At 35.7% G+C, this 25,721-nt stretch overlaps 1 protein-coding gene across 5 annotated transcripts in view; it reads left to right on the top strand.

The window, feature by feature from the left end:
- LOC110256428 (uncharacterized) overlaps nt 1-25,721 on the top strand; it is a 1,007,420-nt gene that overhangs the window by 443,647 nt on the left and 538,052 nt on the right. For all 5 annotated transcript variants that reach the window (XR_014824871.1, XM_084991378.1, XM_084991380.1 and 2 more), the window contains one exon: nt 12,844-12,890. Coding sequence is in view for 1 of the 5 variants with exons in the window: in XM_084991377.1 (XP_084847503.1) it covers nt 12,856-12,890 (35 nt within the window). In the remaining 4 variants the exon portion in view is untranslated. The remainder of the gene's footprint in view (nt 1-12,843; nt 12,891-25,721) is intronic.

Below are 25,721 nucleotides of genomic sequence, written 5' to 3'. Positions count from 1 at the left end.
TTAATTCTGTTCTTTAAAGATTAAGTCTTCCATGCTATGTTTAGATTGATTCCTAATAATTAAAGACTGAGAGGTAGCATTTACAATATGTTTTTCTAAATATTTTCCTACAAAATCAGTACTGTAAATGGACCCATAGAAAAGAATATATGATCTTAAGAAATTAAAAGTTCACATTAAAAAAAAAGAGCTTTCCAAAGGTTAATGTCAAATAACTTCCCCCCTTTTCTTTCTGTCCAGTTTCCTGCAAGCTTTTTGGGTCATATATGGTACATGGACAGTAAATTATCTGGATTTTGGCATTATAAAACTAGAATCTAAAACTGATTCCATATTCTCAAATGTTCTTGTTAATTTTGCAGAGTAGAGAATGTGATATTCCAAATATTTCTCATTCAGAATTTGAAGACATTCTTTCACCCCTTGTTTCTCCTAAGAAATCTGAGTCAATGGTATAAAGTTTTCACTCAAGTGGTACAGAAGTATTTAGTGAGTATCCCCACTTATGTAGGTAACTTTCCTCTCTGTAGAAGTTTTCAGAACTTTTCCTGTATCCTTAGAATGCACAGTATTGTGTCTAGGAGTTGGTCTTTTTTCTAACAAATCCTGCAGGTTTTGTCAATACAAAACTTCTTCAAATTAGGTGAATATTTCTACTGTATGCTGAGTAGACCCTCTCTCCACTGTTTCTGCATTCTACTTTGAAAATATTTTTAGAAGGATGTCAGACTTCCTGGAACCTTCATCATTTCCCCCTCAATTTCTGTGTGTCTGTTTTAAAAAAATCACTAACCTGATTTTTTACCAATGTTCTCTTTTCTGTCACTCAGTGTATATTGATAAAAAGCCACAATGATTGCCTTGTTTTCTAATTGTTCTTTTGTCAGCTGTGATAATAATTTAAGATACTATTAAAAGCAATTAATTTTTTTTTACTATTGGGATTCTTTATTTCACCTGTCCTATGCTGTTGATACTCTTTAAATACCTTGTGTATCTTTATTGTACACACACACACACACACACACACACACACACATATATATGTATTTGTGACTGAAAAAAATCTATAATAATTAGAATAAATGTTTCTTCTGACTTTGTGCAAGGATTTTCTCAGCAGATATGTCCCTTGGGTAAGGGTTGGGGAATAGTAGCTTGTACAAGTTAAGAGAGCATGTAGGCAAAACAGCAACCCCATTAGATTGTATGAAGTGGATTTATCCAAAGACATTGCAGAGCACTCTAATGTAGAAGAAAAATGATCTAAGATAAATTATTTATTGGTGACTTCTTTAGGAACTCATGTTGTAGTGAAACTTGGCTTTTCCCCATACTTCAACATAATCATTTTCTATAAACTATTAAACTTTTAAGTCCTTATGTCTCTCCTCTGAATTATTTTTCATATGAATTTTAAATGAAACTCTGATAATTAACCCCTTTGTCAAGAAGGTTGTTTGTCTTGCTGCTCCTTTGATAAACATCCTGTTGTTAATAGAAGTATTATTCTATATAGTGCATGAAGATCTTACTGATATTTCAAATCTTCACTATAGGAAACAAGCAGGACCAAAAATAAAATAGAAATGATAGAGAAGTGATACATTCCCAGGAAAAGAATACCATCTCACAGTGAAATGTTTCAGAGATATTCAAAAGCATTTAAGAAAACTAAAGGAAGTTTAAAATCTTCTGAAATATAGATGAGGCAAAATAATGCTTCCTGAATGGATAGACTTAAAAAAATTTCTTAATGGCAAATGGAAAAGCACATTTAAAATTTCTCAACACTTGTTTTCATTCTTTCTAGATCTCTTGTAATGAATGAATGTATACAGATAAATGAGACAAGGTGATGTTTGTGCTTCTCAGGGAATGTCTGATGAGAAATCCTGATGAACTGTTTTGAAATACACTTTATAACCATCTAGGGTACTGATTTGAAGGCTAGTGCTCCGCTCAGTTCAATGTCAGAATGTCAATGCTTGCTTGAATAGAAGGGGACATTTGTTTATTTTCATTTTATCTTTTATTCAAAACCAAATCACATTCTTTCCTAGTTTGTATGAATTTTTGCTTAGGAAGTGATTTTCACTTAAAAAAAACACAAAATGCATGTTTTAATATATAGGATGGGATTAATATGAAAAATATTGTCTAGTTTCTAAATTAACTAAAATCTTATTACCATTATACTCTTTTTTCATTTTTATAGCCATGCATTATTACAGAAGAAACAGTTGGTCTATTTAGCAAATTAAAAGTTATTTTACTAATAGAAAAACCAACCATCACATCCTAAGAGCTCATGCCTTTAATAACAAATAGAAAGTACAACCTAGGGTAAGAATGTCAAACAATTAAGCTGGATTGATCTTTATCTTCAAAGCATGTTGTTTTGATATTCTATAGCTCCTTATGCCCAAATGTATGGATTTTTATTTTTTTAAGGTCAGTGATTTTTTGTAATCATAGAGTCAGAGAAAAATAAGAAAAATTATTGACCTTCTGTGATATGTATGTGTTTATGGAAATGTTTTGGGAGAGCTCTATCAACCCCTACTAGGTAGGCTGGCTTTGTCACAGACACTTTATCTTGAAAATGCATGCTAGCATGCAAGGATGCAAAATTTAGTTAACAGAGGCTTTGATTTCAGACAGACCTTATTACCACTTTGCTGATTAAGTGACTGAATATGCCACGGAACTAAAACCATGATTACAATATTTGCTTTTGTTTAATTGTGTCCTCTCTCTCTCTGTGTATACATATATATATGGATATACAGACAGACAGATATAGATACATAGAGAAAGATAGAGATACAGATATGTTTCTTAGATTATACCAGTTTTGATCTGAGAGTCCAGTTGTTTTTTTTAAATAGTGTTTATTCTATAGGTATAAGGAAAACAATATGAAAGGGTCCTTAAAAATGAGAGAAATCATGCTATTCCCTTGGCCGATGTCAACTGCAGTTATATTGTGCCTTGGAAGGATGATATTTGCTTTATGCATGTCCTCAAAATTCAATTTTAACAACTGAAATGACCATAAGGAGCCAAATGAGGAGAAAGTTCCCATGTTGTTATTATTTTATGGTTCTAGGCAATGCTGATCTTTTTGTTAAATGATTAGAGGATTTTTGAATCATTTTTTAAAAATTCAGTAAACCCTGTTATTCTGAATGGTCCTGTCTCCTGGAGATGCATCACATGCTGTAGCAGTAGTTTGCTGTATATGCAATATAGAAACTCAAGTTGACTGTGACTGCCTAGCCTTTTGTTTGAGCTAATTATCTCTGTGTGGTCCTAGGGCCTCTCACTGATGTCCAGTGACTAACTTTTAGTTTCCAAAGATAACTTTTATTTAAAGGTATAGTAAATGTTAATGCATTTGGAGTTAAGTTTTATTTGTCTTACATAAATTGATTCCCCATCTTTGAAATATCTACCATTTTGTTTTTGCACTGGCATACTCAAAACTTACCATGATTTAGGTTAACCTCACGTATGAAATACAATAGACTATTACCTCCATGAGAACTTAGGAAATATGGATAATTCTTACATAGATTACTGAAAACTTCCATTAAAATAGGGCACACAGACATGGTTTGTGTTTGCTCTTAAATCTGTAAGTTTATCTGTACAATTCCAATCAACATTCTACTCATGGGTTTTTAAAGTTCCTGCTCAATACCAGTGACTATAAATATCACTGGAAGATCCAATGGATAAATATAAAAGCATTTTATTTTAAGTAGCATTAATTACAAATGGTCCCTGTGTGCAGTTTGAACCAAATATGTATAATATGCATGTATAACATTATAAAATGCATTTAGCTTATTTCAGTGTGGGAACATAGAGAACTTTGTCTGTAGGGACATAGATTCATGACAAAACTTCTCACATCAAAAGAACAGTTTTCAAGCCAAATCTGAGTAAAAACCTTTTCATAAATTCTATTCATACTATACTTACCAATGTCCTTAACTCAGCTGCACTTGAATTTTAGTACCTTTAAGGAAGTTCATTCAGCTGCCCTGAAATTGAAAAAGACGCCCACACATAAACATCATTAATATAGACATTTAAATGAAACTTTTCAGAGACTGAGAGGGATTGCAGAATAGGAAAGCATACAACCTTCTACTAAGTATTTTATTTTCAAGGAATTTTACCTCCTACTGAAGGTTATAAGGGTTCGTATTGAGAGACAAAAGAATATTCCTGGTGTGATATGCATGACATTAACAAGGTTAGCTATGAAACAAAGAAGGTGTTTTTGAAAAGCACATTGTATATATCGAATACACGATCACATATATTGTGATACATGTCCTTAAGTATATTTTCAAAACCCACAGAATAAATCAATTGATACCACGATTCTTTTCTAAAGAACCCAGCATGTGTCTATGCTATTATATTTGAAACTTTAAAAAAAAAGGAAAAAATGCCTATTGCATAGAAAGATAGAATATGATCCCTACCTTGAATAAGAAAAAAAAAACATTTTATTTCTGAAAAATCATTTTACATTTTCAAATTTGGGAAGTCTTGTTCAATAAAATACTAAAAGTTGCCTTCTCTTGAACTGTTATTGAATCAAGAATCTATAGATGAAACAGGAAACATTAAGATCTCATGAAGGGAGTGAAAGAAAAAAAAAATGTGCTTTGCAACTGAAAGGTAGGAATTTTAAGCAATGATATGACAAGAGATCCTTGGGAATTTATGGGTACAATCTCTAAAATATCAGGAAGAAAAGCTTTATTCTGTGGGTCAAAGAAAAATACCAAAATTAAAGGAAATGTAGAAGCTGAAAAGAGTAATAGAGAAAGAATTATCTGGAATGTCTTTACAGAAAAACAAAAACTAAAAAAAAAGAAATTAGATTTTCTCTTTTGCCCATAGAATGTGACCAGGAAAGACAAAGACTTAAAAGGAAAAGAATGAGCTTAAAGGATGATTATTTCAAATGGTATATCAAAACACTGTATAGATAAATGCCATGTGTCCTCTATATTTCTTGGCATATTTATATAATGAAAATATATTTAATGTTTGTGTAATTGTTAAATTTGTTTTGGAGGAAGAGACAAAGAGATAATCCACCACTAGTGGATGCATTCTAAGTTCCAGGAACTTTGTATGGTGCTTATAGTGTTTCTCATTTAAAGATCATGAAAATCCAAGAGGAAATCATTTAAGCTCCCCTTTTACAAATGAAGCTTCCATGGTTTGGAATCTTGCCTGGTTTCAGTTTCACCCCCCTAAACTGGGCCAGATGTCACTACAAATCCTGGTCACTCTGACATGAAAACTGATCTTCTGCCTACTTTACTAGGCCGACGTAAATTTTTAAGCTTTATTATTTTTTTATGTTGTGTCCTTTGATTATTATGAGAAATCTGTACAGTTGATCAAAAATAAATGAATAATCTCATTTTAGGAATAAGGAAATGAAAATCACAGTAGAAAAACTGACTTATTCTATTTCTGTTTTGTGACTGAGGTAATTTTTTTGGATCCAAGTTTCAAATACCAGAAATATGTGTTAGTCCTATTATATTATGCTTCTAAATGACACCAGAATGGATGATAAGATGCTTGATATAGAATGGATTCAAATTCAGTGCCTAAGCTGTATATGTATTCAGAATTTGTACATATCCAAGATTGTTTGGGCTGTGTTGACTCTAGTGTCATTTACCAGAGGGGCCTTGTAACCTGATAGAACAGACTCTGATGAGATGGTTTCTGGGGGTAAGCCAGGCCCTGAGCTAAGATTATCTAGCACCTCAAAACAGTGGCCTCACATTTTTTCTAGGCAGGTAAGACTGAGGAAGAGTTAAGGAAACAAGTTAGGTGTGGGGAATCCAGTTTAGGAATGAGAGAAGGACTATATTTGAGGGCTGGCCTTGCACCCTTACTCAGTTATGTTCTGACCAAAATTCCCTTTGTGTATTATCTCCTCCCACAACTGACAGTAGATCACGAAGGTCAAAATATATTAAAGCATAAGTTAAATTAAAAAGTATCATTAGAGGCACAACAAAAATTGAGAAATGTAAAGCCATTGTATTTTGTAGCCTAACTTCAGAGTTTAAATAAGATTAGGGGAAAGTATCTCCTCAGATTTTAGCATTGTAACTATAGAGCAAGTTAGACTAAGAAGTAGAGATCATGTGTATGATGGCCCAATGTGAGAACAGGACCAGCCTGTGAGATCCCTGAGGAGAGAGTTCAGCTCAGCAACAATTTTCAGATTTTATATTCCAGTTTGCGGGCTTTCCAGGTAATAAATATAATATATGCAAATAAATACTGTGGTGGACATTGCCCAATTATACCAATAATCAGGTAGTACTGATATTTACTGAATGTTTAACATATGCAAGAATCAAATGTTTTCCATGTGTTGGAAGAAATTTTCACATATTGAGGTATGGGGAAGTCATTCTAGCCTATATAGGACAACTTAAACTTTATGCTAACTAGAACAGCCTGTTTTGTAGCCTAAAACATACACTGTATTAAACATACATTGTACATCTGCTTTAACCATTGAAAAAAATGTTGTGCTGTCCAGAAGTAAGGATGTCCGTTTTGAAGATAGAGACAAATGCCTCCCTTTCTGGGACATCAGCGCTAGTACTCCTTATAATATAAGGCTCCCTCCCAAGCACCAAGCCCAGATTAACACATTGTGTACATGTTGAACTTTCTTTTTATTTATTTATTTTTAATTTTGAAGGGAGGTACCCCATCATGTTTGATGTTCATTGTTCTGACAAGATAGAAGACCATCCTGAAAACCATGCTTCTTTGGAACAATTCCTTAGAGCTATAGGAGAGGCTGGGTCCTGGGCTATACTCCTCAGTTTGGCTTGAATAAATCTCCCTTCTATTCTTATTATGGACTGGTTATTGATTATTTCTGTCAACGCATGCATTACCTCATTTAATTCTTACAAAAACTGTATGTGTCAGGTATTATTAACATTTTTGCTTTACAGGTAAAAAAAGTAGAGGCATGAAGAGGCTAAGTAATTAGACAAAAATCAAACAGCCATTAGATGGTCGACCGAGGATCAAACCCAGACAGTCTCTCTAGAGGCCACATGCTTAACCACTATGTGTTACTCCTTTTCCAGTAAGACCTTTTATCAGAGATTAATTTTTTATTAGTATATCAAAGGCCATTAAAAGAAACACACCTGATTTTAAAAAACAAATTAGCAGATATTGAAATATTGAAAGATCATTGTCAATTGAAGCTCTAAAGTAGCTAGTGTGAATTTTGAGAAGATATGGAAATGATGAATAAGCTATGTTAAAATTGTGCTAGTTTTAAACATTTTGTGGTATTTCAAGTGAAATAAAGTAAAGAAAACAAAACTCATTCTGGCTGCCTTGGTCTGAATAAAGTTTGGACTTTGGTTTCTTTAATTAAATTCTATTTTAAAGGCTAGTATCTCTCACATGTTTCCCAAAGTCTAACTTTAATTCCAGGCACCAGTGAATTGGGCATCCATTATTCTTTCACTCAATTGCTAATCATTTATTAAGTACCTACTAAGAGCCTTAACTCTCTATTGATTGCCAGGTGTCCAAAAGGTAAAAAGTCACAGAGCCTGTGTTTAAGTAGTTAACAGTTTAATGAGAAATGAGAAATAGTTAAGTTCTGTGACAGAGGGAAAGAAACCTCTGAGTGCAGTGGGAAGCCAAGCTCACAGCTGCTGAGAAGGCAGCACAGAAGCTGAGAGATGCTGGCACATTGCCAGCCTAGAAAGGACTAGTATTCCAGATGGCAGGAATAATGATGATGAGATTTGTCCTCAATGGTTTTCATAAACAGGCTTTCATTTAGTTAGAACATGCTAAAAAATCTTGATCCTCTCTGAAATGTTTCCAGATATCATGTCTCCTTTATTTTCAGACTTCCAGTGTTCCTTCTTCACCTATTTTTTGACCAGGTTTCAGATATCATGCTTTGTAATACTGCTTTTTTTTTCCCTCCTTATTATTAGTCTTATTATTAGCTTGCCAATTTAGACTTTTGTTGCTCACTTAAGTTGAATCAAATTATAAGTGATTCTGTCTGCCAAAACTGATGTTATTGGCAAATGTATGGACACATTGACTTAAGCTATATGACTGTTCAACATATTTATATATCAAAATTTTTGCTTTAACTTGATCATTAAAACAAGGTACCCTGTTACACAAATGTTCCTCATTATGTTATTCCTTGCACAGTGGTCAGAGTAACCTTGGCAAAGAATTTTCATACCATGCTGTAAACAGTTTCTACCCATTCCTTTGCTGCACACACATTTCTTTTTAATTTTACTGATTTCTAAGGTTCTCCTGACATTTGTAACTTAGCATCTTGCTCAATTTTTCATTGTATTAATTTTCAATTTCCCAATCTAAGTCTCATTTTAAAGTCCTCTTCAGACTCTCTGTTAAAGTTTTCCTGTCTTTTACAATTTGTCTCATTTTCCCATTTTGTATCATTTCAAAGCATATTACATTTATTTAAGAACTGATGTAAAGAGAATTGAATTCCTGGAATAAGGGCCAGTTTGATTTCCACACAGTGCAAGAACTTCTGGCAAGGTCAAAATTTGAGAGCCATTGGATGTTCAGTTAAATCCCAAGTGAAAGAGAAAAGAGAGGTTGAGTAAAGCAGTAGCATTTGTGCACCTCTCCCCTACTCTTCTCACACCCAGGTCAAACATGAATCCCAAAGCAGAAAGGTGTCCTCTCTTGAGGCCAGTACTTCCGGAGAACACCTTTATCAAGCCTGATAATTTTGGTTATGAATCTCTCATAACTTCCTACCACCTACATCACAAGGAAGGTTATCTTTATTATTCTATCAGACAATAGATTCCTACTGAATACTTCCTCACATAGATTCTCCAAAACACTCTTCAGGAAATGCCAACAGTGTATCATGAAAGTTAACAAATATTTAAATAAAAATTTAAAATGTAAAATGATATATATCCCCTTGAGTATTCACTGTATTCTGATAATAAAGTATGAGAAAAATTCCAGACTAAAGATATCTGTTTTAAACACTCTTTTTGGTGGGGAGAGATGTTTGGGAGTTTGGGATTGGCATATGCACACTACTGTATATGGAATGGATGGTCCTTGGGGACCTGCTGTATAGTGTGGGGAACTCTATTCAATATTCTATGATAACCTACATGGGAAAAGAATCTTTATAGATATGTGTATATGTATAACTATATCACTTTGCTGTACTGTGGAAATTAACACAACATTGTAGGACAAGTAGTTAAAAGAAACTTTAAACAATGAAAAAACATATTTAACAGTATGTAAACGTGTACACTTAAAGCCTTTTAAGAAGCATTTAAGAAAAAAAGAACACTTTAAGTCAAGGTTTCCAAAATGTATTTGATTAAGGAACTTTTTTGATATGGTACAACTACCAATTTCTTGTGCCAAGGCATTCAGAAATCTGGATATAAGTGAATTACTAATTTCCTCTTTAATCTAACTCACTGAGTCTCATTGTCTTTCCCCTTTATGGTATTGAATATGAAAGGTTTAGTTCTTATGGACAGATGATCCTAAGGAGAATCTGATTTTCTACATCCACTGAAAACTTGTCCCTTGGTGCAATTCTGACATTAGCTGTGGCTTTGGTAGGTAGCTCCTCTGCATGCCCATCATATTATATTCCAGGTTCCTGCCTACCTTCTCTGCATCCCTGCCTCAGGACTTTTTGTGAAGTATAGTGGGTCACTCACCCAAACACGGCATTCTGGAAGTGCTAAGGTGGAGGGTTTGGAAGGAGGCATTAACCCTTGAGTTGCAGCTCTCAGCCAATAAGGTGAGAGATGTGTGCCCCAGGCTTTGTCTTTCGGATAGATTATCCTATGGTGCAGAATACATCATTCCTCAGTGGGACTGTGTTCTTTTGCCCTCAGCAGTAACCAGATCAATAACTTAACACTTTATTAGGTTTCTTCCTATTCCTTTCTCATCTTTACTTCTGCTTCCTGAGATCTCCCAAATAAGCTGAATCCTTGTCTCAGGGTCCTCTTTTCAGAGAAGCCAAACAACGACTATCTTTTTTTCTTTTCCAAGTTGCAAAAATAAGAACGGGTTAAGTTGACAGCTGGAGGGATATGTGTATGTGGTTCCTTGGTTCTTACAAGTCCATGTAATGTTTTGACCTGATTCTTTGCTGTGGGTCAGGTTTTCTTTTTTTTTTTCTTTTTTTCTTTTTTTTTTTTTTTTTTTTTTTGAGGGGATATAGTCAGATGGCCTCTCAGTTCTGCCATTTCATTGTAAATCTTATCACTAAGTTACTACTTTGTTTTGAAAACATATCCAGGAGTTCCCATCATGGCGCAGTGAAAACAATCCAACTAGGAACCATGAAGTTGCAGGTTCAATTCCTGGCTCAGGGGGTTGAGGATCTGGTGCTGCCGTGAGCTCTAGTGTAGGTTGCAGACACGGCTTGGATCAGGTGTTGCTGTGGCTCTGGCATAGACCAGCATCTGTAGCTCCAATTAGACTGCTGTGGCTCTGGCATAGGCCAGCATCTGTAGCTCCAATTAGACCCCTAGCCTGGGAACCTCCATATGCTGCAGGTACGGCCCTGAAAAGACAAAAGACAAAAAAATAATAATAAAAGCATCTCCAACTTACAAAACAATAGTAATAACACCAACTATTATTTATCAAGCAAATTGGGCAAATTATGTATAACATGCTTAAAAATTATTCCATTCTCACAACTACATATGTAGATATTATTGTCCTCATTTTACAGGTATAAAAAAATGAGAATTTAAAAAGTTGAAGAATTTGCAGATGATCATATTACTGATAATCAGCAGAGCCAGGATCAGAACTCATCTATGTGATTCTGTGGTCCAAGATGCTAAGCCACTGTGCTCCACTACTTAAACTCTGTATCCACCAACTGTCTACCAAAGATTTTCTTATTCTTTGTTTTTATTTTTATTTATTTATTTATTTGCTGCACCCATGGCATGTGGAAGTTCCCAGGCCAGGAATCCAGCCCACACCATAGCAGTGGCCCGAGCCACTGCAGTAACAACTCAGGACCCTTAACTTCTGCACTGCAAGGAACTTCCTGTACCAGAGATTCTCACTAGGTTCATCTGTAAAATTGAGGATAATGATGCTACTTTCCTCATAGTGCCATCAGAAGTATCAAATAACTTGAGATACATGAGCCTTATAGTCTCTATTAAAATGATTACTATCTTATCATTATGATTATGACTGCTATTTCCAGAATGAAATAGGGTTCATCTGCTTTTCGTGGAGTCTTTGAGTAGATCTGTTGCAATCTATAGTAGATGAGGAAAGACTGCCAGCAGATGGAAAAGCACATGGAACTTTTTTAAGAGCTAAGGCTAGAGGTACTGTATATCAGTTATACCTTCATTCCATTGACCAGTATCCAGTAACATGACCCCACCTAACTTGGGAAATTGGAAACCAGAGTTTAGCTGTGAGTTCAGGATGAAAAGTAAGTGAAGTGAAGCGATTGAATAGCAATATCTCATATGATATCATCATCATTACAAATTTCATTCAGATTTAACATGCTCAGAAATGAACTTCATGCCTAAGATATATCCAGCTGTTGTCTTAACTGCAGCTCCATCAACCACCTTTCTAGCTCAAGCCATTATTTATATCCCTGATTTCTACATTAACTATCTAACTGGTTTCCCCCTTCCACTCTTCTCTTTTTAAAAATGCATTCCCCAGTCAGGAAACAGATCAATCTCATCATGATCAAATCATGTCTTCCCCTGCTCAAAACTCTCCAGTAGACTTCTATCACACTTAGGATAAATGACAGGATGCTCCATTATCTGCCCTGTCTATACCTTTGATGTCCTCTCCTACCACACTTCCCCCTGCCTGCCCAGGACTATAGAGCTCCTCTTTCCTCTTCATGATATTTTCTTCCCCTTCATCTTTCCATAGATCCCTTCTTCATTTCATTCAAGTCTGTCCTTAGCATTATCTCCTCAAAAAAGGCTCTTTTAATCATTTCACTTAAAATATGCCTTAGTTATTATCCAACTCCTTAATCTATTTATTTTTCTTTGTAACACTTAACACGCCCAGTAATACATTGTGTATTTATTTATTTACCAGTTACATTGGGCTTACCCTGTTAGATTAAGCTTCTGGGAACAATGACTTTGTATATTTCACTTCTGTATTCTCAACATTAGGATGCTCTCTGGCATGCAGGAAGTGTTTAATACATGCTTGTTAAAAAGGATGAATGACAGCTTGTCTCCCTATGATGACAATTTTACCTCTTGCTAGTCGTCATAGAGCTCACTTTTATCTTCCATGGATCACAGTGTTTTGTAAATGGTAGGTATTCCACCGGTTGTATTATTCTGAAGTTCTTCAGTTATTTTCAGTTGTAATGTTATATTATGGTTTCTGTTGGTTTAGAAGATCCGGATTATGAATTCTGTGATTTTATCACTATATGCATAGTATTTTCATACCTCAAATTAGCTGTTAAATTAATTCAAATATTGATCACCTTTGGTTTACTTAAGTGTTGTTTCATTACCTGGTGAAGCACTTGTTGAAGACTTTTGACTGAAGGTCTCTTGCTGTTCTCTAGGACTTTGTCAGTTATGCAGGTGACCCATAGTCTTCAACAATTGTCTTATCTTTCATTTCTGAGGCTCTATAAACTGATGACAGTTTCTGTGGCACTCATAACCTAACTGTCTGAATGTCTGAATATGTTTGTTTTGCCCACACTAGATATAAAGAGAAATGCTATCCAGGGTTCCTGTTATGATTTCTTCACGGTAAGTCAATTCTGTCTATTCTTTGTGATACCAGTTCAAAACATTGATACAATCTTACAAGACTTGTTTTCAACCACCCTTCCTCCTTCCCTCCCTCCTTCCTTCCCCCGCTTCCTTCCTACCTTTGTTCCTTCCTCCCTCCCTTCCGAGCTTCCTTCCCTCCTTGCTCATGGAATAACCATTCAATCAGAAAATGAAATCTGGAATAATCTGTAAGAAATAGCCAGTAAATGGATAATCATCATATTTGAATTTTTACAATGTGCTTCCTTAATTTTCACAGAAAAAGGAAGCACAGTGGGTGATATTGTTCATGTGGGCATTACCAGTGCTGTTGCTATGATGCACACCTATAACCTACTGCAGCAGTTGTCTAGGGGAATTTGTAACTATGCCGCTTAGATTCCAAAGTGGATGAAGAATTAGCCCACACTAGATATAAAGAGAAATGCTATCTAGGGTTCCTGTTCTGATTTCTTCATGATAAGTCAATTCTGTCTATTCTTTGTGATACCAGTTCAAAACATTGATGCAATCTTACAAGACTTGTTTTCAACCACCATTCCTCCTTCCCTCCCCTCCTTCCTTCCTTCCCTCCTTCCTCATGGAATAGCCATTCAATCAGAAAATGAAATCTGGAATAATACGTAAGAAATAGCTATTACTCTTTTGCTGTTACTCTTTTACTTCTCCATACTAAACCTGCTCTTCAGAGATAACTCTATTTAGAGAAGACATGACCATAATTTTAAGGCTGTTTAGCTGTCTCTTAGGTACTGAGAAACATCTTTCTACTAAACTACTACATGTTTCCTAGAGGAAAAGGAATGAAAACTTGATGTGTTAAATTTTCTTGTTCTAGGAATGACTGGTTATGTGAGTTAGTGTAAATTATAAATTAATTTGTTTTTACCACTTGTTAAGTATAAAAATGAAAAAAAACTATTTTCCAATTTGTATTTTAGTTTTTGGCCATGAATAATCCAAGGACTCCTAAACATAAATTGAAAGGGCAACATCTGTAAGCACTACATGTTTCAGTTAATTTTTTTATAAATCGATCCATCCATTTCTGGCCAATTTAAAAAAGAAACAATGTTCCAAGTAGAAGATATTGAAACAGGAATCATTATTTAAAGTTCTAGATTTATTTCAGTTCATAACAACTATCACTCCTTCCCAAATTCAGAAAACTTCCTCCACATACTCCTCAGGTGTTTCCTTGCATTATCTCGTAAGAAACATATTGATTTTTGCTGAACTGTTTCAGTAAATATCAATAGATATTTTCTCAGCTTAAAACAAATCTATGCCAATTTGAAAAATAAGACTTTGGTAGCATTGCAGGAGTAATTCCAAATAAGGTTATTTGCTTTGTGCCCTCTCTCTTTCCATTACTTAGTTCCTAAAGCAAATATCTATAAGCCAAAAACAAAGGTAAGATTAACATCTCCTCAAATACCATTATGAAGTGTCTCAATTTTATATCTTCAGGAAGAATGTCATTTGCAACATAGTAAATGCAGTAAAATATTAACTAGGTCTGATCTAAGATATGTTTTTCTGTTTTAGAGCTGGAACTTAAACCAGAGCTGATTCTTATTAACTCCTCAGAACAAGCAAAATAATTTTCATCTATAAAGAAACTTCATTAGGAAAAACAATATAACAACATATTAGCAGGCATTTAATATCAGTACTTCATTATTCTACTTTGTATAACATGGTACTGTTAAGAGCCAAAAAGAGAACATATACATAAAAGGATTTGGAAGTTGCAAAACTTTGTTTAAATGCAAAGTAGCAGCAGACCTAAGGCATACATATTAAAGATGGCATGAGGACTAATTTTCAGTAGTGCCGAAATTAGCTCTCTTCAGCATCACCTCTGAAAACCTCACCCATCATTTCCTCTCTTGACTTCTCTCCCAACTCATAAGAGTTGACAGTCTCTCAACTGTCCTCTCTACTCTTTTTCATTTTATTTTCATGAAACACCAGGACAAAAAAGTATCAGTAGCACATTGCCCACCTTACTGCAATATGGGCTGCTGTCCATTGAATTCAAATTCTTTTATGAATTATTATCACTTACAAAATATTCAAAAAGTTTTTGTGTAAGAATATAAGGTCAAGAAATGAGAATAATAACATTGATAAGGTATAGACTCTTGGATGAATAAGGGTGTTGATGTACAAAAAAATTATACAGAGAGAAGGAAAAATTTTCACAGATTAAGAGGAACTAAAATCAATATTACCTTTCCCCTAATAAAATTGGTTCAGATTATTGGTAGGTTGCCTAAATTTCTGAGACCAGGAAAGACAATTACTCAAGACTCTTTCCTGGTCTCAAGGAAAGACAACTGAATAACTCATTAGTGAATTTAGGAATCTACATTCTAGAAACTATCATAAATTCTAGCAAATGACCCATTTCCCTGCCTTCCAACACTTATGTTTGAAGTATCCAAATAAATATTGATGAAAATATATATAAAAATATGAGTGTCTTTTTGTCTGAAGATCATTTCCAGGGAAAAAAAAGCTCTGTGTCCTTTTAATTTGTTTCCAGAGCTCATCTGGGAGATGGCATACACATTTTCTGTAGGGGAAGCAGAATGTACCATGGTTAGATTGGATAAGCACTTAATAAATATTTAATAACTTAGCAGTGAAAGAGCCATCTACAGACTTTGCATAATGACTGTAATGCCTGAGAAAGATGGTTGAGTTCATTGGCAGGAAAGCTGCAAAAGTCACACAATTTATGCTATTAAAGAACTGCGCTGGATTCATCATGGGGAAAGGCCACAGAAATCAGCACAAATAAACCATCATTTAACTTTTGTTTTCTAGTGTTCCTTACCTTTAAGCATTATAGCAATGGTATATTGACTTACATTTTAAATATATATCAGTCCAGCATGTGAAGAATAAGCAAGGCAAGGAAAGCACCATTTATCATCTTATGAGTGTAAAAGTAAAGTTAAAAACCACATCTGATTCTCTAATCATTGCTGTTTTGCCTCGTTATAGTCCGATCTTTTTCTGGTTGTAAATTTTGGTGTCCCTGTGTCTCTGCACACTTCTCCTAGTGTTTCATTTATTCTTCTGTTATTTTAAAAAATCAAAATAACTTTGGTGGTTTTTTTCCTCTGAGAACAAAAGCAACCAGGGTCATGAATGAAAAAAAAATATGCAGATCTCACTGTAAAGTAGAAAATTAAATTCTTCCTGAAATTCTATCCCTTGACTCCTATATTCATCCATTATTTGTTTGCTGATGATTTATACACCCAGCACTGATTCTTGCTTGAGTTTTAACCATGCATTAAAATATTGAACTGGATTTCTAATAGGTTACATGAAAGCCAATATATCCAATACTGAACTTAGCATATTTTACCTCTTTCATCCTAAGAAAATACCAGTTAGCCTGCTTCTTCTGAATTCTTTATTTCAGCTAATCATGTGGACACTTACATAGTATCTAACCTGGAAGTCTGTAGCCATCTTTAACTTTTCCTTCAATTTTCCTTCAACATTAACTGGTAGACTTAGAGATTTTGCCTCTTAAATATTTCCTGGACACATTCCTATCCTCTGTCTTCATTGCCATTTTCACTACCTTAGTTTAGGTCCTTATTTCTTCCTGATTTCCTTGCTCCCATCTTTACCCCCTAATTAATCCTGTGCTATTGCTGAAATAATATATCTATTTAAGAGGATATGGTTTATATTTCTCAGCAGGGCATATACATCCCTCTATGATTTAGTCCAATATCTCATAAATGCTCCCACTTCTTAATTAAAAGCTTCATAACATCGAAGTGCTTGCACTCCTTCCTATTTTGAGCACCCATTCTCCCATGCACAAATGCTGGATGTTTTATACTTTGACACTTTATTACCTGTTTCCTCTTCTGGGCAGCCCTGCCCTCATTCATTCCATAACTTTACTCCCCTTACTTGGGGCTCTTACTCCTTTAAGACTCAGTTTGCATTCACTTCCTCCAGGAAAACTTTCCTGACCTTATTCTTCTGGACTTATCATTGTGCCTCTGGGATCTGATAGCAATGCTCTATTTATTTTGTCATCCTTACCAAACTGGAAATTCCCTGAAAACTGGAACCATTCCTATATCACCAGTCCTTTTCAGGGGCTTCAGAAAATCTAGAAGATAACCGATCACCAAATGTTTGAACAGGGAGAACCAAAGAATGACCAAGAGGGAATGGACAAAACTAGTCAATTATGGAATCCATTATTCCCCTATACTCCTTACATTCACCACTGTGGTAAGGGCCTCTCACTTCTCAGCTGGTGATTCTGTTTTATAAATATGGCTGTGATCTTTGTCTAAAATCTGCTTGTGTGCTAAATATCTCTCACTTGGATATGGGGCTTTCATCTTCCCTGCAATGGTATCAGCATTCTTCTTTATTGATCCTTTACTTTGATTGCAATCCACTTTATTTTTTTCTCAATAAATTTATTACATTTATAGTTGTACAATGATCATCACAATTCAATTGTATAGGGATTCCATCCCAAAACCCCAGCGCATCGCCCCACCCCCCAAACTGTATCCTTTGGAAACCATAAGTTTCTCAAAATCTGTGAGTAAATATCTGTTCTGCAAAGAAGTTCATTCTGTCCTTTTTTCAGACTCCACATGTCACTGAAAACATTGATGGTGGTGTCTCAATGTCTGACTGACTTCACTTAGCATGATACTTTCTAGGTCCATCCATGTTGCTAAAAATGCTGTTGTTTCACTCCTTTTAATGGCTGAGTAATGTTCCATTGTGTATATGTACCACCTCTTCTTGATCCACTTCTCTGTGAATGGACATTTAGGTTGTATCCATGTCTTGGCTATTGAAAATAGTGCTGCAATGAACATTGGAGTACATGTGTCTTTGCGAGTCATGGTTTTCTCTGGATAGATGCCCAGGAGTGGGATGGCTGGATCAAATGGAATTCTATTTTTGGTTTTCTAAGAAATCTCCACACTGTTTTTTCCATAGTGGTTGCACCAATTTACAATCCCACCAACAGTGTACTAGGGTTCCTTTTTCTCCACACCCTCTCCAGCACTTATTGTTTGTAGACTTTTTGATGAAGGCCCTTTCTGGCTGGTGTAAGGTGATACCTCAGAGTGATTTTGATTTTCATTTCTCTAATGATGAGTGATGTTGAACATCTTTTCATGTTTTTTTGGCCCTCTTTATGTCTTCTTTGGAGAATTGTCTGTTTAGATCTTCTGCCCATTTTTTGATGGGATTGTTTGTTTTTTTGGTATTGAGCTGCAGAAGTTGTTCATAAATTTTGGAGATGACTCCCTTGTCAGTTGATTCATTTGCAAAGATTTTCTCCCATTCTGTGGGTTGTGTTTTCATTTTTTTCAGGGTTGCCTTTGCTGTGCAGAAACTTTTAAGTTTGATTAGGTCCCATTTGTTTATTTTTGTTGTTATTGTCATTAGAGGTGGATCTGAGAAGATGTTGCTGTGGTTTATGTCAGAGAGTGTTTGGCCTATGTTTTCCCCCAAGAGTTTGATAGTGTCTGATCTTATATCTAGGTCTTTAATCCATTCTGAGTTTATTTTTGTGTATGGTATTAGTGAGTGTTCTAATTTCATTCTTTTCCATGTGGCTGTCCAGTTTTCCCAGCACCATTTATTGAAGGGGCTGTCTTTTCTCCAGTGTATATTCTTGCCTCCTTTGTTATAGATGAGTTGGCTGTAGGTGCGTGGGTTGAATTCTGGGCTTTTTATCCTTTTCCACTGATCAATATTTCTGTCTTTGTGCCAGTACCATACAGTTTTGATGATTGTTGCTTTATAGTATAGTCTGAGGTCTGGGAGCCTGATTCCTCCAGCTCTATTTTTCTTTTTCAGGATGTCTTTTGCTGTTCTGGGTCTCTTGTGCTTCCAAACAAATTTAAACTATTTTGTTCAAGTTCTGTGAAAAATGTCCTTGGTAATTTGATAGGGATTGCATTGAACCTATAGATTGCCTTCGGTAGTATAGTCATTTTGCTAATGTTGACTCTTCCACTCCAAGAGCATGGTATGTCTTTCCAGCTGTTTGTGTCATCTTTGATTTCTTTCATCAGTGTCTTATACTTTTCAGAGTGTGGGTCTTTTGTCTCTTTTGGTAGGTTTACTCCTTGGTATTTTATTCTTTTGGATGTGATGGTAAATGGGATTGCTTCCCTAATTTCTCTTTCTGCTCTTTCATTGTTGGTGCATAGAAATGCCGTTGATTTCTGTGTATTAATTTTGTATCCTGCTACTTTGCCAAAGTCATGGATGAGCTCTAACAGTTTTATGGTAGAGTCTTTAGGATTCTTTAGGTATAGTATCATGTCATCTACATATAGTGATAGTTTTACCTCTTCCTTTACAATTTGTATTCATTTTATCTCTTTTATTTCTCTGATTGCTGTGGCTAGGACTTCCAAAACTATGTTGAAGAGTAGTGGTGAGAGCGGACATCCTTGTCTTGTTCCTGATCTCAGCGGGAATTCTTTTAGCTTTTCCCCACTGAGAATGATGTTCACTGTGGGTTTGTCATATATGGCCTTTATCATGTTGAGGTAGGTTCCTGTTATGCTCACTTTCTGAAGTGTTTTTATCAGAAATGAGTGTTGGATTTTGTCAAAGACTATTTCCACATCTATCGAGAGGATCATATGGTTTTTATTCTTCAGTTTGTTAATGTGGTGTATCACACTGATGGATTTGCAGATATTGAAGAATCCTTGCATCCCTGGGATAAATCCCACTTGGTCATGATGTACAATCCTTTTAATGTATTTTTGGATGCGGTTTGCTAGTATTTTGTTGAGGATTTTGCATTGATGTTCATCAGTGAAATTGGCCTGTAGTTTTCTTTTTTTGTGGTATCTTTGTCTGGTTTTGGTATTGGGGTGATGGTGGCCTCATAGAATGAGTTTGGGAGTATCCTTTCCTCTGCAATTTTTTGGAATAGTTTCAGAAGGAGAGGTGTTAGCTCTTCTCTAAATGTTTGATAGAATTTGCCTGTGGAACCCTCTGGTCCTGGACTTTTGTTTGTTGGAAGTTTTTTAATCACGATTTCAATTTTAGTTCTTGTGATTGGTCCACTCATCTTTTCTATTTCATCTTGGTTTAGTCTTGGGAGATGGTACCTTTCTAAGAATTTTTCTATTTCTTCTAGGTTTTCCATTTTATTGGTGTTTAGTTGCATAGAGTAGTCTCTTATGATCCTTTGTATTTCTGTGATGTCTGTTGTTACTTCTCCTTTTTCATTTCTAATTTTATTGATTTGAGTCTTCTCTATTTTTTTCTTTATAAGTCTGGCTAAGGGTTTATCAATTGTGTTGATCTTTTCAAAGAAACAACTTTCATTTTTTTCATTGTTCACTGATCTTTTCTGTGGTTTTCTTCATTTCTATTTCATTGATTTCTTCTCCGATCTTTATGATTTATCCCTTTCTACTAACTTTAGGTGTTGTCTGTTCTCTCTCTTGCCACTTTATATGTAAAGTTAGCTGGTTTATTTGAGCTTTTTCTTGTTTCCTGAGGTGGGCTTGTATTGGTATAAACTTTCCTCTTAAAACGGCTTTTGCTGCATCCCATAGGTTTTGGACTGTCATATTTTTATTGTCATTTGCTTCTAGGTATTTTTTAATTTCCTCTTTGATTTCTTCAGTGATGCATGGGTTGTTTCATAGCATGTTGTTGAGTCTCCACGTGTTTGTGATTTTTACAGTTTTTTTCTTGTTGATATCCAGTCATATAGCATTGTGGTTGGAAAACATGCTTGATGTGATTTCAATTTTCTTAAAGTTACTGAGGTTTGATTTGTAGCCCAGGATGTGATCAATCTCAGATAATGTTCCGTATGCACTTGAGAAGAATGTGTATTCTGTTGGTTTAGGGTGGAATGTCCTATAAATATCTATTAAGTATATCTGGTGTAATGCTTCATTCAGGGGCTGTGTTTCCTTATTAATTTTCTGTCTGGATGATCTGTCCATTGCTGTAAGTGGGGTGTTAAAGTCCCCCACTATGATTGTGTTCTTGTCAATTTGTCCTTTTAAGGTTGTTAGCAGTTGCCTTATATATTGTGGTGAACCTATGTTGGGTGTGTAGATATTTAAAATTGTTATATATTCTTCTTGGATTGATCCTTTGATCATTATGTAATGACCTTCCTTGTCCCTTAAAATATTCTTCATTTTAAAGTCTATTTTGTCTGATATGAGTGTTGCTACTCCAGCTTTATTTTGATTCCTGTTCACATGGAATATTTTCTTCCATTCTCTCACTTTAAATTTGTATGTGTCCCTAGATGTGAAGTGTGTCTCTTGAAAACGGCATGTATATGGATCTTGTTTTTGTATCCATTCAGACGGTCTGTGTCTTTTGGTTGGGGAGTTTAGTCCATTAACATTTTAAGGTAATTATTGATATGTATGTTCTTATTGCCATTTTATTCATTGCTTCGGATTTGTTTTTGTTGCTCTTTTTTCTTCCCTTCTTCTCCTGTTCTCTCATCTTGTGGTTTGATGACTATCTGTAGTGTTTTATTTGCATTGATTTTTTTAATTTGCTTTTGTATCAATTGTAGATTTTTGGTTTGCAGTTACTCTGAAGTTTTGATATTAGAGTCTATGTATATATGAGATTGTTTTTAGTTGCTGGTCTCTTAATTGCAAGTGCATCTCCAGTGTCCTGCATTTGTACCCTCCTCTTCTCATGATTTCTTATTTTGGTGGCATAATTGTGCATGGATGATTTTGTATCTTTACTATATATATACCTTTACTGGTGAGCCTTGTCATTTGTGATATTTTTGTTTCTGGTTGCAGCCTTTTCTGCCTAGAGAAGTTCCTTTAGTATGTGTTGTAAAGCTGGTTTAGTGTTGCTGAATTCTCTTAGCTTTTGATTTGTCCTTCAAATCTGAATGAGAGCCTTGCTCGGTAAAGTAATCTTGGTTGGAGGTTTTTTCCTTTCCTCATGTTAAGTATATCATGCCACTCCCTACTGGCCTGCAGAGTTTCTGCTGAAAAATCTGCTGATAACCTTATTGGGGTTCCCTTGTATGTTATTTGTTTCTTTTCCCTAGCTGCTTTCAAGATTTTCTCTTTGTCTTTAATTTTGGTCAGTTTGATTAATATGTGTCTCCGGGTGTTCCTCTTTGGGTTTATTTTATATGGTACTTGTTGTGCTTCCTGGATTTGAGTGAGTGATTCCTTTCCCATGTTAGGGAAATTTTTGGCTATTATCTCTTGGAATATTTTTTCTGTCCCCTTCTCTCTCTTCTCCTTGTGGCACCCCTATAATACGGATGTTGGTGCGTTTAACATTGTTCCAGAGTTCTCTGAGACTCTTTTCATTTGTTTTCAATATTTTTTCTCTTTTCTGTTCCACATCTGTGATTTCTATTAATCTGTCCTCCACCTTGCTTATTCATTCTTCTGCCTCCTGTATTCTGCTGTTAGCTGCTTCTAGTGAATTTCTTATTTCAGTTATTGTATTTTGCATCTCTTCTTAAGTTTTATATCTTGTATCTCTTTGCTCAGTGTTTCCTGTAAGTTATCCATCTTTGCCTCCAGTTTATGTCCACTGTCTTGCATCATCTTCAGCATCAACGGTCTAATGTCTTTCTCCTGTAGGCTGAGAATCTCCTGATCACTTAGCTGTTTTTTGGGGGGTTTTTTCTTTCTCCCTCATCTGAGTTATAGTTCTATATCTTTTCATTTTTATAGGTTTTTGGTGTGGTGACCTTTTTGCATGGTAGAGTTGTAGCCTCCCTTACTTCTGGTGTCTACCCTCCTTGTGGCTGAAGTCAGTATGGGGGCTTGCTGTAGGCTTCCTGATGGGAGGGATTGATGCCTTACCACTGGTAGGTGTCGGCTGAGTCCTATCTCTCTGGTGGGTGAGTTTTTGTCTCTGGATGGGATTAGAGGCAGCTGTGTGCCTGGGGGCATTTAGGCAGCCTGTTTACTGATGGGTGGGGCTGTGATCCCACCTGGATTGTTGTTTGGTCTGGGGCTTCTCAACACTGACTGAAGGGTGGGGCCAGATTTTCCCAAAAAGTTCACCTCCAGAGAAAGGCATGCTGCTGAATATTCCGGAGAACTTTGCTTCCAATGTCCTTCCCCCATCAAGAAGCCACATTCACCCCTGTTCTCCCAGGAGGTCCTCCAAGAACTGCAGTCAGCTTTGACCCAGATTTCTGTGGAGATTTTGCTTTGCCCTAGGACCCAGGGCATGTGAAATTCTGTGTGCACCTTTTAAGAATGGGTTCTCTGTTTCCCCCAGTCCTGTTTAGTTCCTGTGCACAAGCCCCACTGGCCTTCAATGTCAGATGCTCCCGGGACTCTTTCTCCCAGTGCCAGATCCCCACACTTTGGGACTTTGATGTGTGGCTCAGAACTCTCACTTCGGCAGGTGCATTTCTGTGAACCAGTTACTTTCCAGTCTGTGGGGCTTCCCACCCGGGTAGTATGGGGCTTCCCACCCGGGTAGTATGGGGTTGCTTATATTGTGTAATTGCCCCTCTTACCTCTTGATGCGGCCTCCTCTTTGTCTTCAGGAGTAGGATATCTTTTTGAAGGTTTCTGATCCATTTGTTTGAAGATTTCTCAGCCTTTAGTTGTGAATTTTGTTGTTTTTAGGAGAGAAGTTGAGCTCCAGTTCTTCTATTCCACCATCCTAATCCTATCTCAACTCCAATCTACTTTAAAAAAGTTTTCTTTAACTTCTCAATAAATAAACTTTCATTCCCCAGACAGAATGTTCATTCACTAAATAGTACAAAGCTGCCTTTCCTAAATTGTCTTTCACTAAATAGTAGATACTATAGAATTTGTTTATTTCTCTCTTTTTCTTCCTCCCTCTTTTTCTCTTTCTTCATCTGTAAAGAACACATACTTGAATTTTACACATAGCTATAATTTGATGGTATATAATTTTTAATGAATGAATGAAAAAAAAAAAAAAACAGGTACCCCATTCTTGGTTCTCTCTTGGGATCAGTGCTCTTGTCTTTCGGATATCCTATCATATTAGTTCTTGTTCATTTGCCTATGCTTCTATGAATATACCTTTAGCACATTATAATACTTGATAATTAACAGAAGGTTAATTTGAGTTTTATTGTACTTAATTTAACAAGTTAGCAGAATGGTGACTATTAGGGGTGTGCCATTAAATCAGCTGAAATAGATTTTAGAAAGTCTATAGACTGGCTTGAAAGATTTTTGAAAGGCCATAGATTCTTGGCAAATTTACAGTTTGGAAAAATACTGATATTTTTCTGTATAATAAACCATAGCTTTGCCAACTGTACTCCTTTGTACATATTTATTAATATTCAATATTAGGGAAAAAAGTTTGACCTTGCTTTAGTAGATAAATTTATTGTAAATATTTTGGAAAGGACTTAAGGTCCACTAGGTTAAAATAATACTAATTGGGCTAGCTTCAAAAGGGAGTCAAAATTCACACTTTAAAGTATTAAAACTTTTCAAAGGGTTTTAGTCAAATTCAAGACTAGGGCAGAGGTCCAAAATAGAAGTCCTCTCAGCCCAGTTATTACCTTTTGGTGATGCTTTCTCTGCAGTTGCTCTGTCTACCCAAGAAGATTCTAAAGCTAGAAAGACTATTTGTTTTTTAATAGCTAGTTTGCCAGACCACCAATTGCTTTACAATGCTGTGGCTCTGAATACAGTGCAGAGTATTAGATTAATGGCTTTTGCTTTGAGCAGCAAGAACAGAAGAGTTAGGGAATAAAAAGCAGGACCCCTGTTTTCCCCATTGCAGAATTCTTTGTTCCCTGAACCACAGGTAGGATTAGTTTGAATAGCAGTGTAAAATGGATTTGGTCTTATAGATACTATCACCTTTTATCACTCTGGTAAGGAAGAGTTCAATTTAATAAGACATGGCATTAGCTGTATTTGCTTTGTTTAGGACTTTTACATAGGTTAGCAACCCTAGAATCTTTTTCCCTGTGTATTTTGTGTGTGTGTGTGTGTGTGTGTGTGTGTGTGTGTGTATGTGTGTGTAACTCATGCTAGTGTGATTAGCTTTAAAAGGAGGTGATGGCAACTTCGAAGGTACAGCTTTGATAAATATCGGGTATTTGGGATTCACAGGAAGACATTGTATCCCCCATCCTTTGTTCAGGAATCTCCATGATCAGAATCTGTCAGGGAAACCTCAGTGGTTTTTAGTTTCTGCCTAATGGAAAACAAACAAAAAAAGCTCTTTCTTTGGTTGCACTCTGCTGCTAAGTTGCCTATCATTCAATCTGCAGTCTCACAAACAAATTGAATGATTGCAAAAGCAATTTTCCTAGTGGGGATTCTGGTCCCCCACCATCAGTTGCAACAACCATCTTTCCCCTCCATACTCACAATCTCAATCTCTGTTTGGTATTTAATTTCCTTTCAACAAACGTATATTGACTGCCAGGAATTGCATTAGGTGTTGGAGGGGGGACAGAAGGTGAATATAAAACCTGGCCTCTGCTCTTGTTTTCATTACCTTGAAAACACAGTTGTATCTCAGAGAGTAATTTATTCATTTAGTAATCTAGATTAGAACCTAGCCACACACAATACACCTGCAGGCATAACTAAAAGGAAGACACTAAAAATAGCAAGTCATGGGATACAGGGTCAGGTTACAGCATATGGTAGATAGATAGGGTCCTGAGCAACACCTGTATACCAAAGAACCATAGTGAAGATGCTATCATGTGGATCTTCCCAGATGTCTGGTTCTTTGTACCACTCAGAATTCACACACACACACACACACACACAC

Source organism: Sus scrofa, chromosome 13 (assembly GCF_054392235.1).
Source record: "Sus scrofa isolate SSC_HxYL_T2T_F1_AM1 chromosome 13, Sscrofa_HxYL_maternal_Yorkshire_Landrace_v2.0, whole genome shotgun sequence".
Lineage (NCBI taxonomy): Eukaryota > Metazoa > Chordata > Mammalia > Artiodactyla > Suidae > Sus > Sus scrofa.
Note: the sequence above shows the minus strand (reverse complement) of the source record. Positions and strands in the feature narration are given on the sequence as shown.